The sequence below is a fragment of the Mastigoproctus giganteus genome, chromosome 8 (genome assembly GCF_048544385.1).
Source record: "Mastigoproctus giganteus isolate SK-2022 chromosome 8, ASM4854438v1, whole genome shotgun sequence".
Lineage (NCBI taxonomy): Eukaryota > Metazoa > Arthropoda > Arachnida > Uropygi > Thelyphonidae > Mastigoproctus > Mastigoproctus giganteus.
In genome coordinates this window covers 101,089,546-101,104,714 of record NC_143582.1, presented here as the reverse complement: position 1 = coordinate 101,104,714, position 15,169 = coordinate 101,089,546, and the positions used below count along the sequence as shown (strand labels likewise).

At 37.8% G+C, this 15,169-nt stretch overlaps 1 protein-coding gene across 4 annotated transcripts in view; it reads right to left on the bottom strand.

Annotated features, from left to right (window-relative positions):
* Positions 1–15,169, bottom strand: part of LOC150081741 (ATP-dependent RNA helicase DDX55) — a 596,429-nt gene that overhangs the window by 570,430 nt on the left and 10,830 nt on the right. For all 4 annotated transcript variants that reach the window (XR_016547250.1, XR_016547251.1, XM_090378843.1 and 1 more), the window contains exon 2: positions 11,350–11,457. Coding sequence is in view for 2 of the 4 variants with exons in the window: in XM_090378843.1 (XP_090234969.1) it covers positions 11,350–11,454 (105 nt within the window). In the remaining 2 variants the exon portion in view is untranslated. The remainder of the gene's footprint in view (positions 1–11,349; positions 11,458–15,169) is intronic.

Sequence of the window (15,169 nt, the reverse complement as noted above, 5' to 3'; positions counted from 1 at the left end):
ATATGATATTTGTTTATTAATTTAAGTTATTAGTTAATCTATTTATTCAGTAACCTTTCAAGCAAGAAAAGCCTTTTAACAAGAAAAACCTAAGTTCTTCGAACAAGTGTAATGCCTTTAAAGAAACTGCTCACAGCTGCTCTATGACAAGATATTTACATAGCCATATTGTCCTTTACAAGTTAATATTAAAGTTAATACTATGCTGAACTGGCAAATGTTAGAAAATATGTTGTTTCAGCAGCCAACCAGAAAAGAGAAAGATAATTCACTACAGCAGAAGCAAGTAAATTCCTAATCAATTGTACTAGTCTTCTTGTCTCTCATATAAAATTAAACCTTTTAAGGTTTCTCTGTGGCAAGCACTGTCACTGTTTCACACTCCAAAGAGAAAGTAGGTCACTGCCCCAAGCACTCTTATCATGGACAAATTCAGTGACGAAAGAAAGCACTCGCACAGCAGCAAGGCGATAGGACACAGGTCAGCAGCGGTAGCAATACAGAATTTAAGATTAAAAATAACTTACTTTAGGAGCAAGATTCAATATAAGGAAGAAATAAGGCATCAAGTACAGCATAACTAATTAACATAGATTTAAAAAAAAAAAAAAAAACACTCAGAATAACAAACACGAGCGCAAAAACTTTGCACACCAGGTCACCTAGCAGAAAAGCAATTTAGGTCCCACAGGAACTAGTTGTTGTCAGTGACTCTGCTGTTAGGAAAATGGGAAATATATTGTGCAAGAAGGATAAGTGGAACAGGACCAGGGGTATGTCTGACAGGGGCAGAGGCTGATGACATTATAGAGCAGATATCATTTTTAAAGAGCACAAAAGGTGATATTGCTGTACACATTCGCACTAATTGAGCATGCTCAATGCTGATGGGATTCTTCCTCTTGCTCAGAATAATCACCCGAGAGAGCATAAATTCAGATTGAGGAAAGACAGATGTAGGATAGATGTGCGGAAATTTGCCTTTAGCCAGCGGGTAATTGGGTGGTGGAACAGACTTCCATCCCTTGTTGTGGAAGTGGATAGCCTAAATAAATTTAAGGCTCAGCTGGACAGGTATTTCGAACGAACGGAGGGGTGAAATGGAAGAGTTTTTTTTTTTTTGGCTGATGCTGCATAAGCTTGCTTTCTTGCATCATATGCCTTTACTAATGCTAATGTTAATGATATTAAGAGTACGAGACTGGCGGAATTACTTAACAAGTACAGGTCAATGTTGAAAAAAAGCTGTGAGTTAGGGTGCACGATAAGGAGTATATGATGAGAGCATTGTCAATCAATTAGGACCTGGAGAGATTGTGCAAGGCTCATGGGGTAGAATTTTGACTTAAATAGATAGGGTGCAAGAATATTTGCTGATGCTATCAAGGCAATTTTAGGTGGGTTGCAAAACTGCTAGCTTGGGGGGGGATTCGTGGACTACCAGATTGACAGTAACCTCTGGGAGAGGAGTAAGTGATTCTTGAACTGCTTCTATTGGATTGAGCTGGAAAACAAGGGGGGGGGGGATTTCAGAGACTGCTGGCCATAATCGCGGAACAAGTAAATACATGGGCATGTTAGGGTAGCTAAGAATAGGAACAGACATAAGTATACTTGCATGTACACCGATGCTAGAAGCTTGGTAAATACATTTAATGTGTTGGTCAGAACATCAAAGGCAGATATTGTTGGAATATCAGAGACGTGGTGTCAGACAGATATAAGGAATGCAGAATTCGAATTTGGGGAGTACAATGTGCACAGGGAGGATAGACAGGATAGGAAGGCAGGAGGGGTTATGCTATTAGTTAACAAACACAAAATCTAAGGAAGTGCAGCCAGTTGACATGGTTGGACAGTGCACTGTTGAGTCAGTTTGGTATGACATAAGCATTGGGAAAGCAAAATTGAGAGTAGGAGTGTGTTATAGGCCAAATGACTGATGAGTATAATGAAGAACTGAACAAAGAAACAGAGTGGGTAGGTAAATTGGATTATCTTATAATGGGGGATTTTAATTTCCCAGATACTGACTAGAACTTATGGGTTGGTCACTTGCACACTAGCAAGGATTTTGTGGATTTATTGCACGATTGTATGTGCAGGAGACAACTAGAGTAACACTCTTGATCTGATTATCAGTAGTGATTCTTCATGTATTAATAATCTGCAGATAAAGGAACCACTAAGTGGCAGTGATCACACTGCGCTGAAGTGGGATTTACTCAAAGCGGTAACTACCATCGGGGGTAAAGGGAAGGGATTTTGCTTTCGTAAAGGCGACTACAGTGGTCTGAGACAGTATTTAAATTCTATACAGTGGGACCAACTGATCATGTTACCAACGGCAAATTCTAAATGGTAAGCATTCAAAGAATTAATCCTGGAAGCAACTAGGCTTTTCATACCAACTAAGAAATATTGTTCAAAGTTTAGGCCTAAATGGATGTCAGATGAACTAATGAGACAAGTGGCAGAGAAGAATATAGCAAGGGATACATATAAACTAACAGGTGACAGAGAAGCCAATGGTAGATATTAGCTGGTCTGTAATCAAGTCACAAAGGAGGTTTGGCAGGCAAAGGCAGATTACGAGAAATCTTTGGCAAAGGATGCAAAGAAAAACAGCAAAGAGTTCTTTATTTATGTAAACACTAGATCAGTGGTAACTCTACATATACCCCCTAGGGGTGTGTGAAAGTCTTTCAGGAGGTATGCAGGTCTTGATATGTAAACATATGTAAAATACAAATTTCTTGCAATAAACAAAAAAAAAAAATTCATCCCTTACGAATATCACTATATGTATTTATCAATATTAAATATATTTAAATTATTTTACTTACGTTTTTACAACAAATAATTGTTGAAAACTTTAAAATTTAATGTTTTAATTTCCGCCTATCCTCTCTATAGGCCAACGCGTGATTTTCCAAGAAACAATAACTCCATTTATCAGAGCAGCCAATAACTAATTTACTTTTGTCAGTTCCAACAATAGCACTGTCCTCCTTCCCCTCATACAATAGCTTGGCAACACAAAAAAACAATAGGCTGCCATATCCCTGTTTCAGTTATTCATTTGCAGTTGTTTTCTTGCCCAGCAATTCGAAAAACAAGAATTTGAAATTAGTTTGGCTTATTTAGCAGATATTTTTGGCCACGTGAATGAAATTAATCTTTCAATTCAAGGAACTGCGATTACTATCATTAATGCCTCTGAAATATTAAAAGCGTTTTTATCAAAGTTACCACTTTGGTAAAGAAGACTGGAGTCATCCAACTATGAAAATTTTCAAAATTTAGAATCAGCTTTAAAAAAAGGGTCAAACAGTGACATGATCGTGTCCGTTTCTATGCAGACAGATATTGTACATATGGACAAGCTTCAAAGTTCTTTTGATAATTATTTTTGTTCTGATGAATTAACAATGGCAACATGGATCCATAATCCTTTTATTATTAACATTGATGATATTAAAGATGAGGACTCAATTAAAGATGACCATAGTGATTTAAGATCAAAAGAATTGCTAAAATAAAAATTTAATTCTACATGTTTAGAAGAATTTGTCTTCCTTAAAAGAAGAATATCCTGCATTAGTAAGAAGAGCCATGAATCTTTTAATTCCATTTGTGACAACTTATATGTACGAAACAGGATTTTCAACACTCGTTTAATTAAATGAAGAAAAGAAATAGGCTTCTTGTGGAACACAATATGCGCATTTCTTTATCGAAGACAGTCCCCAAGTTCACTGTTTTAACAATGAACAAACACCAACAATGCTCACATTAAACTTCTGGTTTTATTTTTTATTTATTTTATTTGTATACATTATTTATGCTTCTTAAATATTTAAGATTACTAAAATATTGTACAAATAAGTAAATAAAGATATTTTATAATGGGAGTACACAATTGATGTTAAATTTGACAAAGGGATGAATCAACTGTTGATGCTACTGCTCAGGTAGCTAACAACAAACTGAATGAGTATTTTGCATCTACATTTACACATGAGTTATTCGGGAGAGCGGGGGAGGCCAGAGGTGTATTAAACTGTGGCAGTGAGCTAAATGATCTTTTAATAACTCAGAGCAAACTGAGGGAGAAATTGTTGAAGATAAACATAGGAAGGGCAGGAGTGGATGGGATCTATCCAGTAGGCAGCAAAGGAAGTAAGCAAATCCTCAGCCATAATGATGAGAGCTTCCTTAGACTCGGGGGGGGAAGTACCCATGGACTGAAGATGCAATTTACTAAATGTGACCCCAATTCATAAAGGAGGATCAAAGGGTGGCAAGTAATTACAGACCTGTTAGTTTAAATTCTGTTCTCGGGAAATTAATAGCACTGGATAAAAAAGAACTGCGGGATGCTTTCTTAAACAGCATGGGTTTGTTAAGAGGAAGTCTTCTCTGACCAATTTGATTGGATACTATGATGTGGTCACAAAGGAACTGGATGAAAAGAAGAATTTTGATATCATATACTTGGATCTTGGGAAGGCTTTTGATTCTGTTGCACATGGAAGACTGCTGTACAAATTGGAAGAGTGTGGCATTGCAGGAAAATTGCTGCTATGGATAAAGGGATGGTTGAATAGGAGAAGACAGAGAGTGATAATCAATGGTCACTGCTCTTCATGGACTAATGTTATTAGTAGAATTCCCCAGGGTTCAGTGTTGGGTCCATTGTTGTTTTCTGTATTTATTAATGATATTGATGATGGAATATCAGGCTTAATGTCTAAGTTTGCAGACGACACGAAGATTGGCAGAGTTGTTAATGACATTAATAAAAGTATGCTACTTCAACATGATCTAGAAAAGTTGAGCAGATGGGCTGAGAGGTGGCAACTGAAGATTAACATTGACAAATGTCAAGTACTGCATATGGGTAACAGTAAACCCAGAGTAACATATCAACTTCGTGGTACTACATATGAGGGTGGTAGAGAATGAGAGGATCTGGGGATAATTGTGCAGTCAGATATGAAGTTCTCTGACCAGTGCAGACGGTCTGCAAGAGTGGCTCATGGTGTGTTGCCAATGATATACAGGAATTTTCTAGCAGGGAAAAGGATGTGATTATCCCCTTGTATAAGGCAATGGTCAGGCTACACCTTGAGTACTGTACATGGGTCTGGAGACCACATTTTAGGAAGGATGTAGAGTTACTGGAATGAGTACAGAGGAGGGCTACAAGATTAGTGAATGGAACAAGGGGTTGCCCTCATGAAGAAAGGCTTAAGTTTTGCAAATTACAGTGTCTGGAGACTAGGCACCTGTGAGGCGATCTGATTGAAGTATAAGGCATTGAATAGGTTGAGCACGCTGAATCCTAATGGGATTCTTCCGCTTGCTCAGATTACGAACCTGAGTTGTTGTTATTTGGTTTTTAGGAGCATTAGCGACTAAGGCCATATTGCTCCGGGAATATGCGGTGGTCATTCCCTGACCTTTCCGCATCCTCCGTATTTGGTGGTGACGGGTTCGAACCTAGGTCTAATCAAGAAGCGTGTGCTACGCAGTGATGCTGCTCCTTCCCACCAGGCTACGGAGGCACCTACGAACCTGAGGGGGTATAAATTCAAACAACTGAGGAAAGACAGTTGTAGAATAGATGTGCGGAGGTTTGCCATTAGCCAGCGGGTAGCTGATTGCTGAAACAGACTTCCATCTATTGTTGTGGAAGTTGATAGCTTAAATAAATTTAAGGTTGAACTAGACAAACATTTGGAGTGACAGGATGGGTAAAATGGGAATTTTTTTTTTTTTTTTTTTTTTGGCTGGTTCTGTTTAAGCTTGCTTACTCGCATCATATGCCTCTACTAATGTAAATCAGGCATAAATGTAATCTGAAATTTAACATTATATTTCTTCAAGATCTTACTGAAAGACTGAATAAGCTTTGCACCTACAGAGTACTATGAAGTGATTGCATAATTATAACAAGGAAACATTTCTTTTTCTATTTTGCAGTGTGGACTACCACTGCACCCTGATGGACAATTCATTAACAAAAATTTGCTGGAACAAACTTCCACGTGTTGTTGTGGAAGTTGATAATTTAAATAAATTCAAGGCAGAACTAGAAAAACATTTGGATTGAATGGATGGGTGAAATGGGAAGGGATATTTTTTTGTTTTGTTTTTTTGGCTGATGCTGTATAAGCTTGCTTACTAGCATCATATGCCTCTACTAATGCTAATGCTAAAAAAAATATGTAGAAATTTTCAATTTTTTTTAATACAAATTTAATATAGTTTTATTATATTTGTATGATATAATAAAAAGAAAGATGGAGAAAAATAAAGATTTTGCAATAACAGAAAAACTTTGTCAACAATTATATTATGATGGTGAGATGCAGAAGTTAAGTCCAGAAAAAAACACAAATCCTCCATCATAAATATGGACAGTTAGCATCAAGCATTAACAATCGAGATATGCTACACAGCTCATTGAAGTGAGCTGTGTAGCTGATTGAAGCAAGCTGTGTTTTATGTCTTATGAAACGCTCACTTCAAGGCTTGCTTCTACCTCTATGTAAAAGCATTAGCATTAGTAGAGGCATATGATGCAAGAGAGCACATTTATATAGCATCAGTCAAAAAAAAAAAAAAAACCTTACCTTTTCAGCCATCCGTCAACTCCAAATGCTTGTCTAGTTCTGCCTTGAACTTATTTAAGTTGTCAACCTCCACTGAAACAGATGAAAGTTTGTTCCAACAATCAACTACCCGCTGGCTAAAGGCAAATTTCTGCACATCTATTCCACAACTGTCTTTCCTCAATTTGAATTTATGTCTGCTCAGGTGAGTAATCTGAGCAAGACGAAAAATCCCATTAGTGTGGAGATTGCTGAAACCATTCAAGGCCTTATACACTTCAATCAGATCACCTCGCAGGTGGCTAGTCTCCTGACACTTTAATTTGAAGAACTTAAGCCTTTCTTGGTAACAGCAACCCTTTGTTCCATTCACCAACCTCACTGCCCTTCTCTGTACTCATTCAAGCAGCTCTACATCCTTCCTAAACTGAGGCCTCCAGAACTGTATGCAGTACTAGAGGTGTGGCCTGGTCATTGCCTTATATAAGGAGATAATCACCTCCTTATAACTGCTAGGGCACCTCCATAGCCAGGTTGGAAGGAGCAGCAGTGCGTAGCACACGCTTCTTGATTAGACCGGGGTTCGAGCCCGTCACCACCAAATACGGAGGATGCGGAAAGGTCAAGGGAATGACCACCGCATATCCCGGAGCAATATGGCCTTAGTTGCTAATGCTCCTAAAAACCAAATAACAAACAAACAATAACTGCTAGGAAAATTCCTGTATATCACTAACACCATGACCTACTCTTGCAGCCCGATGCACTGCTCAGAAAACTTGATATCTGACTGCACAATTACGTCCAGGTCCTTTTCATTCTGTACTACCCTGAGTGTAGTACCGCGGGTTGGTAGCGGTTAAAAAAAAAAACTGCAGCCATTATCAACCCACTGCAGGATGGAAGCCTCCTCAATAATTCATGTTGAGGTAAGGCCTCCGAAGCCGAGTGGTCAGGAGCGGGAGTGCAGTAGCACACACCCTTTGAGTAGACCGGGGTTCAAACCCAGACTACTAAATACGGTCGATCTGCCAACCCGCACTGGACCAGCATGACAGACCATGGGCCAATTCCCTCAACACAAATTCTGGGATTACTCCCCATATGCAGTACTCTTACATTTCTCAATGCTCTTTAAACTTTGGTGGCCACCTCGCAGTCCATCTGCTCGACTTTTCCAGATCCTTTTGCAGTAGTGTACTGTCACTACTGTCATTAACAACCCAGCCAACCTTCTTATTGTCTCCAAACTTGGACATTAACCCTGATATACCTTCATCAATATCATTGATAAATACACAAAACAACAAAGGGTCAAACACTGACCCATAAGGGACTCCACTAATAACATTAGTCCACGAAGAGCAATGTCCATTGTTTACCACTCTCTGTCTTCTCCAACTCAACGATCCTTTTATCCACAGCAGCAACTTGGCCTTAACGCCATACTGCTCCGACTTGTACAATAGTCTTCCTTGTGCAACAATATCAAAAGCTCTCCTAAAATCCAAGTATATGATACCAAAATTAGTTTTTGCATCCAGTTCTCTTCTGACCACATCCTAACATTGCCTCACTAATCAAACTGGTGAGACAACACTTTCCTTTAACAAAATCATGATATGTCTGAACTATAACTGTAGTCTTGTCTAGATGATCCTGCAGTGCTTCTTTAACAAGTGACTACATTATTTTCCCCAAAACAGAAGTTAAACTAAGAGGTCAACAATCACTTATGTCACCTTTTGATCCCCCAGGGTGAAATGGGGACATCTGAACATCTCCGATCAATGGGGACCTTCCTTGCATCTAAGGATATCCTCATAATCATTGCCTGCTTACTTACTTTGCTGCCTCCTTTAATATAACTGGATAGATCCCACATGCCCCAGGTGCCTTGCTGACATTTAACTTCAGCAAATTCTCCTCCACTTTGCTCTCAGTTATTACAAAATCATTTAGCTCCCTGTTGGAGTTTAATAAACTTCTGTTCTCCACTTCCCTACAGAATTCCTCATGTGCGAACGTAGATGAAAAATACTCATTCAGTTTGTCGGCTACCTGAGCAGGATCATCAACAGTCGAATCATCAATATCAAGTGGACCAATCTCAGTCCTCTTCCTTCCTTCTTTCTATAGTTTACATAAGTAAAGAAATCTTTGCTGTTTTTCTTTACATCCTTTGCCAAACGGTTCTCGTAGCCTGCCTAACCTCCTGTGTGACTTAATTACAGACTAACTTATATTTACCATGTAGGTTTCTGTGTCACTATAATTTATATGCATGCCATGCATTTTTCATCTCTGCCACGAGTCTAATTAGTTCATCTGACATCCATTTAGGGCTAAACCTTGAACAATATTTCTTAGTTGGTATGAAAAGCCTAGTAGCTTCCAAAATTAATTCCATGAATGCTTCCCATTTAGAATTCTGTTAGTAACATCATCAGCTGGTCCCACTGTATAGAATTTAAAAACTGTCTGAGACAACCGTAGTCACCTTTACAAAAGCAGAAACTCTTCCCTTTACCCCTGATGGTAGTTACATCTGTGAGTAAATCCCACCTCATTACATTGTGATGATTGCCACCTAGTGGTTCCTTTATCTGTAGATTATGAATGCATGAAGAATCACTACTGATAATCAGATCAAGAGTGTTACTCTACTTGCCTCCCGAACATGCTGCTGTAGAAAACAATCATCTAATAAATCCACAAAAGCCTTGCTAGTGTACAAGTGACCAACCCACAAGTTCCAGTCAATATCTGGGAAGTTAAAAACTCCCATTATAAGACAATCCTATTTACTGGCCCACTTTCAGTTATTTCTCTGAACAGTTATTTGTACTCATTAAAGTCATTAGGACTATAACACATTCCTACTCTCAATTTTGTTTTCCCAGTGCTTATGTCACAAAAGACTGACCCAACATTGCACTGCCCACCCATGTCAACTGGATGCACTGCCTTACATTTTATGTGTTTCTTAACTAAGAGCATAACCATTCCTCCTTCCTATGTATCCTTCTGTACAAATGTACTCTCCAAACTCCAATTCTTCACTGCTTATATCTGTGTGACAACACATCTCTGATATCCTAACAATATCTACTTTTGATGTCTTTACCAGCACTTCAAATTCATCAAATTTATTTACTATTCGCCTAGCATTGATGTAGTAGTAGTAGTGGCATGTGATGCAAGAAAGCAAATGTATGAGCTTATGCAGCATCAGCCAAAAAAAAAAAAAAAAAATCACACCATTCCCTCCAAATGCCTGTCCAGTTCCTCCTTAAATTTATTCAACCTATCCACTTCCACAACGACAGATGGAAGTTTGTTCCAGCAATTAACCACCCGCTGGCTAAAATAAAATTTCCGCACATCTATTCTACATCTGTCTTTTCTTAATTTGAATTTATGCCCCCTTAGATTCGTAATCTGAACAAGTGGAAGGATCCCATCAGAATTCAGCGTGCTCAATTCATTCAAGGCCTTATATACCTCAATCAGATCACTGCGCAGTAAGAACAGTTGCATGTACATGCAACTGTTCTTACTCTTAGTTACTCTAACACAGCCCATGTATTTACTTGTTCCATGATGACTCCCAGCAGTCCTTAAAATCCCCTGTACCTTGCTTTCCAGGCTGCTGCTCATTCTAATAGAAGCAGCGTGCAAGGAACACTTTCACCTCTGGCTGCAGCTACTGGTAATCTTTTAGTTTGTGAATCTCCCCCCCCCCATGCTAGCAGTTTTCCAACCTACCTAACACTGCCTCAACAGCATCAGCAAATATTCTTGCACTCTTTCTATTTAATTATATCCCATCCCTGCAGAAACAATCTCTCCTGTTAACAAGCACAGACCATGCTAAAAAAAAATTCTTCCCAATGAGCCTTAACACAATCTTCCCGGTGCCGAATTGATTGACAAAGTTCTCATCATATATTCCTTCCTATCGTATCTGGGCAGAATTGCAGACACTTTCAAATTTCTCTTGACTTTTTTCCAACATTGACCTGTATTTGTTAAGTAAATCTGCAGATCTACTCTTAATGTCATTAGTGCCAACTGCAAAACAGTATCACCCTTTGTCCTTAAAAGATGATATCTGCGCTGGTCCTATTCCACCTATCCTTTTTGCACAATATATTCCCCGTCTCCCTAACAATAGAGTCACCAACAATAAGCAGTTCCTGTGGGACCAGCGCATTCTGCTCTGAAGATTGCCTCTGTGTTGCCTAATGCACAAGAGTGATCTCTGGCATTGATTTAGGCAGCTAAGAGCTTGATGGGGCACCCATTTTATTTCCTTAGAGGGTATCTACCCTACTCTTCAAACTCTCATATATGCTCATCAGAACCCTGAGCTGCCACCTAATTTCTTGACATGCCTGCACCTAGCACACACAAAGACATCAATAAATGAACTATATGATAAATCTTAGTACATGAATAATTTAAAGATGTTTAATTAATTAAAACTGTAGAATTTATTTAAAAATTCTTATTTTAAATCATTTGAATACTTCCAGTGTGGGTAGATATAATGTTGTTTGCGTAGCAACCATAAAAAATTAATTATATAATATGCAACAAAATTGAAATAAATGTTGATCCAAGCATTTAAAAAGTGATATCAGTAAATGGTAAAAATAAAATCGATGGAATATCTGTAATTTGGATAGCAATACTAGTTATTCAAAAAAAAAAAGTAGCTACTTACTTGAACTGGCGTCATTAACTTAAAACCAAAATTTTCTATTTTATTTCTTATTGCTGGATGCAGATTTAAACTGTCCCATAAATAGTTACTTCGAATTTCTTCCATTCCCTAAAGATGAAAGTTTCTTTAAATCTTTTATTTTTAAAAAAATGAAAGTTGAGCTAATTATAATTAACAATTAGAATAAGCATAAAATTTCAGAATTACATAACATGGCAGAAGCAAATTTATGTGATCACACAAAAACAGTTGTAATGGCAATACACAGAAAACTTACAAATGCTGCTCTGCAATTCACATTATATTATAGGGAAGGAAAAAATGAACAAGAAAAGCAAACAAATTGCACTGAAATAAAAAAAATAATCAAGTTTAAATTATTAAAAAAATATATTTTTATCAGATACAAACAGTATAAATTACTTGACAAATGGTGAATTAGCAATGAATGCTCCCTTAATGTTGAAATTGCTTAACAATAAAAATCCACAACTACAATACAAATTGGTTGTACCAAAATCACAACTGAAGTCTGACTGGTTTTTTCATGCAAGCACAAACAAACCAGCCAAATACACGTGACGTGAAGTTGCTTGTTGTTGGAAGTTGCTTGTTGTTGTCAACGAAAGAGTATTTGCTGTGTGCTTGTTAAGTGCAAAACTCACTAAGACTATGAGGCTGCATCATATGTCTGTAACAGAATATAAAAGGTCTCCTGCTGAGACAGGATTTGAAACTAGGACTTTTCTACATTGTGATCATAACCACTGTGCTAACCTCTGTGGCATGAAGTTCTCTAAAAGGAGCTAAAATTACCATATTGTGCCTTTTTGTTTATGAGATATTTTTCTAGGTGCCACACTGAAAAAAAAAAAAAAATTAGTATCTTCTTTAGAAAGGAGAATTTATCTGCATTTGATTAATTTGATTAATTTGACCAAAGTATACTTTTGGTTTGTAAATTCTTACGGTGCTGTTTCTTTTACCACTAGCCTGTGGCTGTGACAGTAGGTTGCAACAAACTGCATTTTGTACATATTATAGGTTTCACTGTAAGAACAGTACTGTAGTGCCCATCATTAGGCCCTACTGTAGCCGAGCGGTCAAATGGGAGGGTATGCGTTCCTAGTAACATCTAAGTACACGTGCTTTAAGTGATCGTGTTTGAGTGACTGTATTTAACAATCACGTGGTTCAAGCCATGTGATTGTTACGGTGCTGTTTCTTTTAACACTAGCCTGTGGCTGTGACAGGTAGGTGGCAACAAACTGCATTTTGTACATATTATTATTGTTGCAATAAAGATTCTCTTCTCTAAAGAATCTCATCACTGAGAATCTTCACTTCTGAGAAATGAAAAGTAAGTTATGAGTGTTTTCAATGCATTCTCCAGCACGGATCAGATCTCACTGTTTCATGTTTGTTATGCTGAAATCCAGACATTTGGTTGAATCTTAATTATATAAGTGTGTTGTTAATATTTCTATATACACTACACTGCCAAAGTAACCAGACATCAATGTTTCAAAGAACTTTTAAACAAATTGATGGCTCAACAAATTTAATAATTTTCTGAGCCGCCTTTGACTCTAATTACACACAACATTGTATCAGAGTCTACCAACTCAATCAATTTTTGATAAAAAAAAAGCAGAATTTTGGTCGATTCCTCCTTCAGTGCAGCCACTGATTGCAGGCATGCTGGGGTGGTCTGAAACTAACATTCTACTTCATTTCAAAGCTCAGTAGGGGTTAAAGTGAGGACTCTGAACAGGTCAACAAATCAGGTCCCTAGAGGCTGTGTAGTAGTAGTAGTACAGTCAGTCCTCGTATAACATGTGTTTACACTACACGAATTTGATCATACACGATGTATGATCAAATTCGTGTATGATCGGGGAACCATATCGTATATAACACGAAGCAAATTCGCTTATGCACAATTCGCCTTTGTGTTTACGAGAAATGGCAGTCGAACGCAGAATCTCCCCCAACTGAATGCAACACAATAAGAATGAAGAGAAGATTCTGAAAATGTATTTATGTTTTTTATATCAGTAAAGGGGAAACATTTCACCATAATAACGTAAAACCCACACAATTCCAGCTATCGGTATTATTGCAAATGCAATTACATTGAGTTTACTATCAGTTTATAACAGATTCCACTAGCAGAAACGCAACTGGAAATTGTTTTACTGTTTTATGGTAGTAATTCCCAGAAATGTGCTTTAGTAAAATGTGAGCTAATGAGGTGTTAATAGTGTGTATCTGCCTTTACGATGTTGTTTATTCAGTTGCTACAGGTGCGCAGGTTTGTTTATTTGTTTCAAACGTGCCGCCTCATTTTGTAATTGTGCTTTATTCCCTAAAAATAAGTAAAATACTTAAAAGGTGTGAAAAGGAAGCATCCACTACAGATTCACAGAGAAAAAGAAAAGCAATATCGATAGACAGAGGCAGACTGGGTCAAAAATTCTTACCCAGGAAAAAGAGTGCACAACCAAAAAGGTTCGGAGATCACTGCTCTATACAATACTCATGGTATGGCCTAACCATGGCCTTACAAAGAGATAATCACTTTTTTATCCCTGCTAGCAAAGTTTCTAAAAATCATTGACAAAACACCACGAGCTGCCCTGGCAGCATGCTTGCACAGGTATTTTTCCCCAAGGTCTTTTTCATTCTTCACTAGCTTTTTTTTTTTTTTTTTTTATGAAAATCCCAAAAATGAGAGGTATTAGAACCTATAATACTTAGTACATACCGTGCATGGGTTGGAGGTTGAGAAGATTAAAGAAGATATTTGTTGATATTAGACTATCTTCTGTAGACTGTAATTTTTGGGAAATATGTAAGGAGGAAGGTTGTTCCAGAAAATGGCAGTTAAATGAATAAACAAGGAAGATTGATTCTGTGAGTGTGAAGTGAGCATTAGCATAGGCACATGATACAAGAAAGCAAGCTTATACAGCATTGGCCAAAAAAAAAAAAAAAAATTTCTAATTTCACCCGTCCACTTGCTCCAAATGTTTGTCTAATTCTCCCTTAAATCTATTCTACAATGACAACTACTTCTACAATGACAGAGGGAAGTTTGTTCCAGCAATGCTGGATAAATGCAAATTTACGCACATTTATCCTAAAACTGTCATTCCTCAAGTTGAATTTATGCCCTTTCAAGTGATTATTCTGAGAAAGAGGAAAAATCCCATTAGCATAGAGCATGCTCAAACCATTCAAGGCTTTATACACCTCAATCAGCTCACCTTGCAGGTACCTGGTCGCCACACACTAATTTGCAAAATTTAAGCCTTTCTTCGTAAAACAACACTTTGTTCCATTCAATAATCTTGTTCCCCTTGGCTGGTGGCGGTATGTGTTGGTACTGTTTTGAAAGAAAGAAAGAACGGGAATACAGAAGCCAATTCAGAAGAACAGTGCACATGGTAGTATCTGTAGAAATGGCATGCAGCAGAAACAGAACATCTATGAGACAGAGTGTAGAGACTCTGTTAGAGATGGGTTATTAATTAACCAAACTGTCCTCTTCTGAACGGAATCTAGAAGCCTGAGAAAGGCTTCTAGATTCCCACTGCCACATTTTTGGTTTGGGTTTTTTTTTTTTTTTTAGGAGCATTAGAAACTAAGGCCATATTGCTCCGAGGATATGCGGTGGTCATTCCCTGACCGTTCCGCATCCTCCATATTTGGTGGTCACGGGCTCGAACCCCAGTCTAATCAAGAAGCGTGTGCAACGCCCCAGATGTAGGAACAATATTACATGGTAGCGCAGATTTGTGATATGTACAGAAAAAAG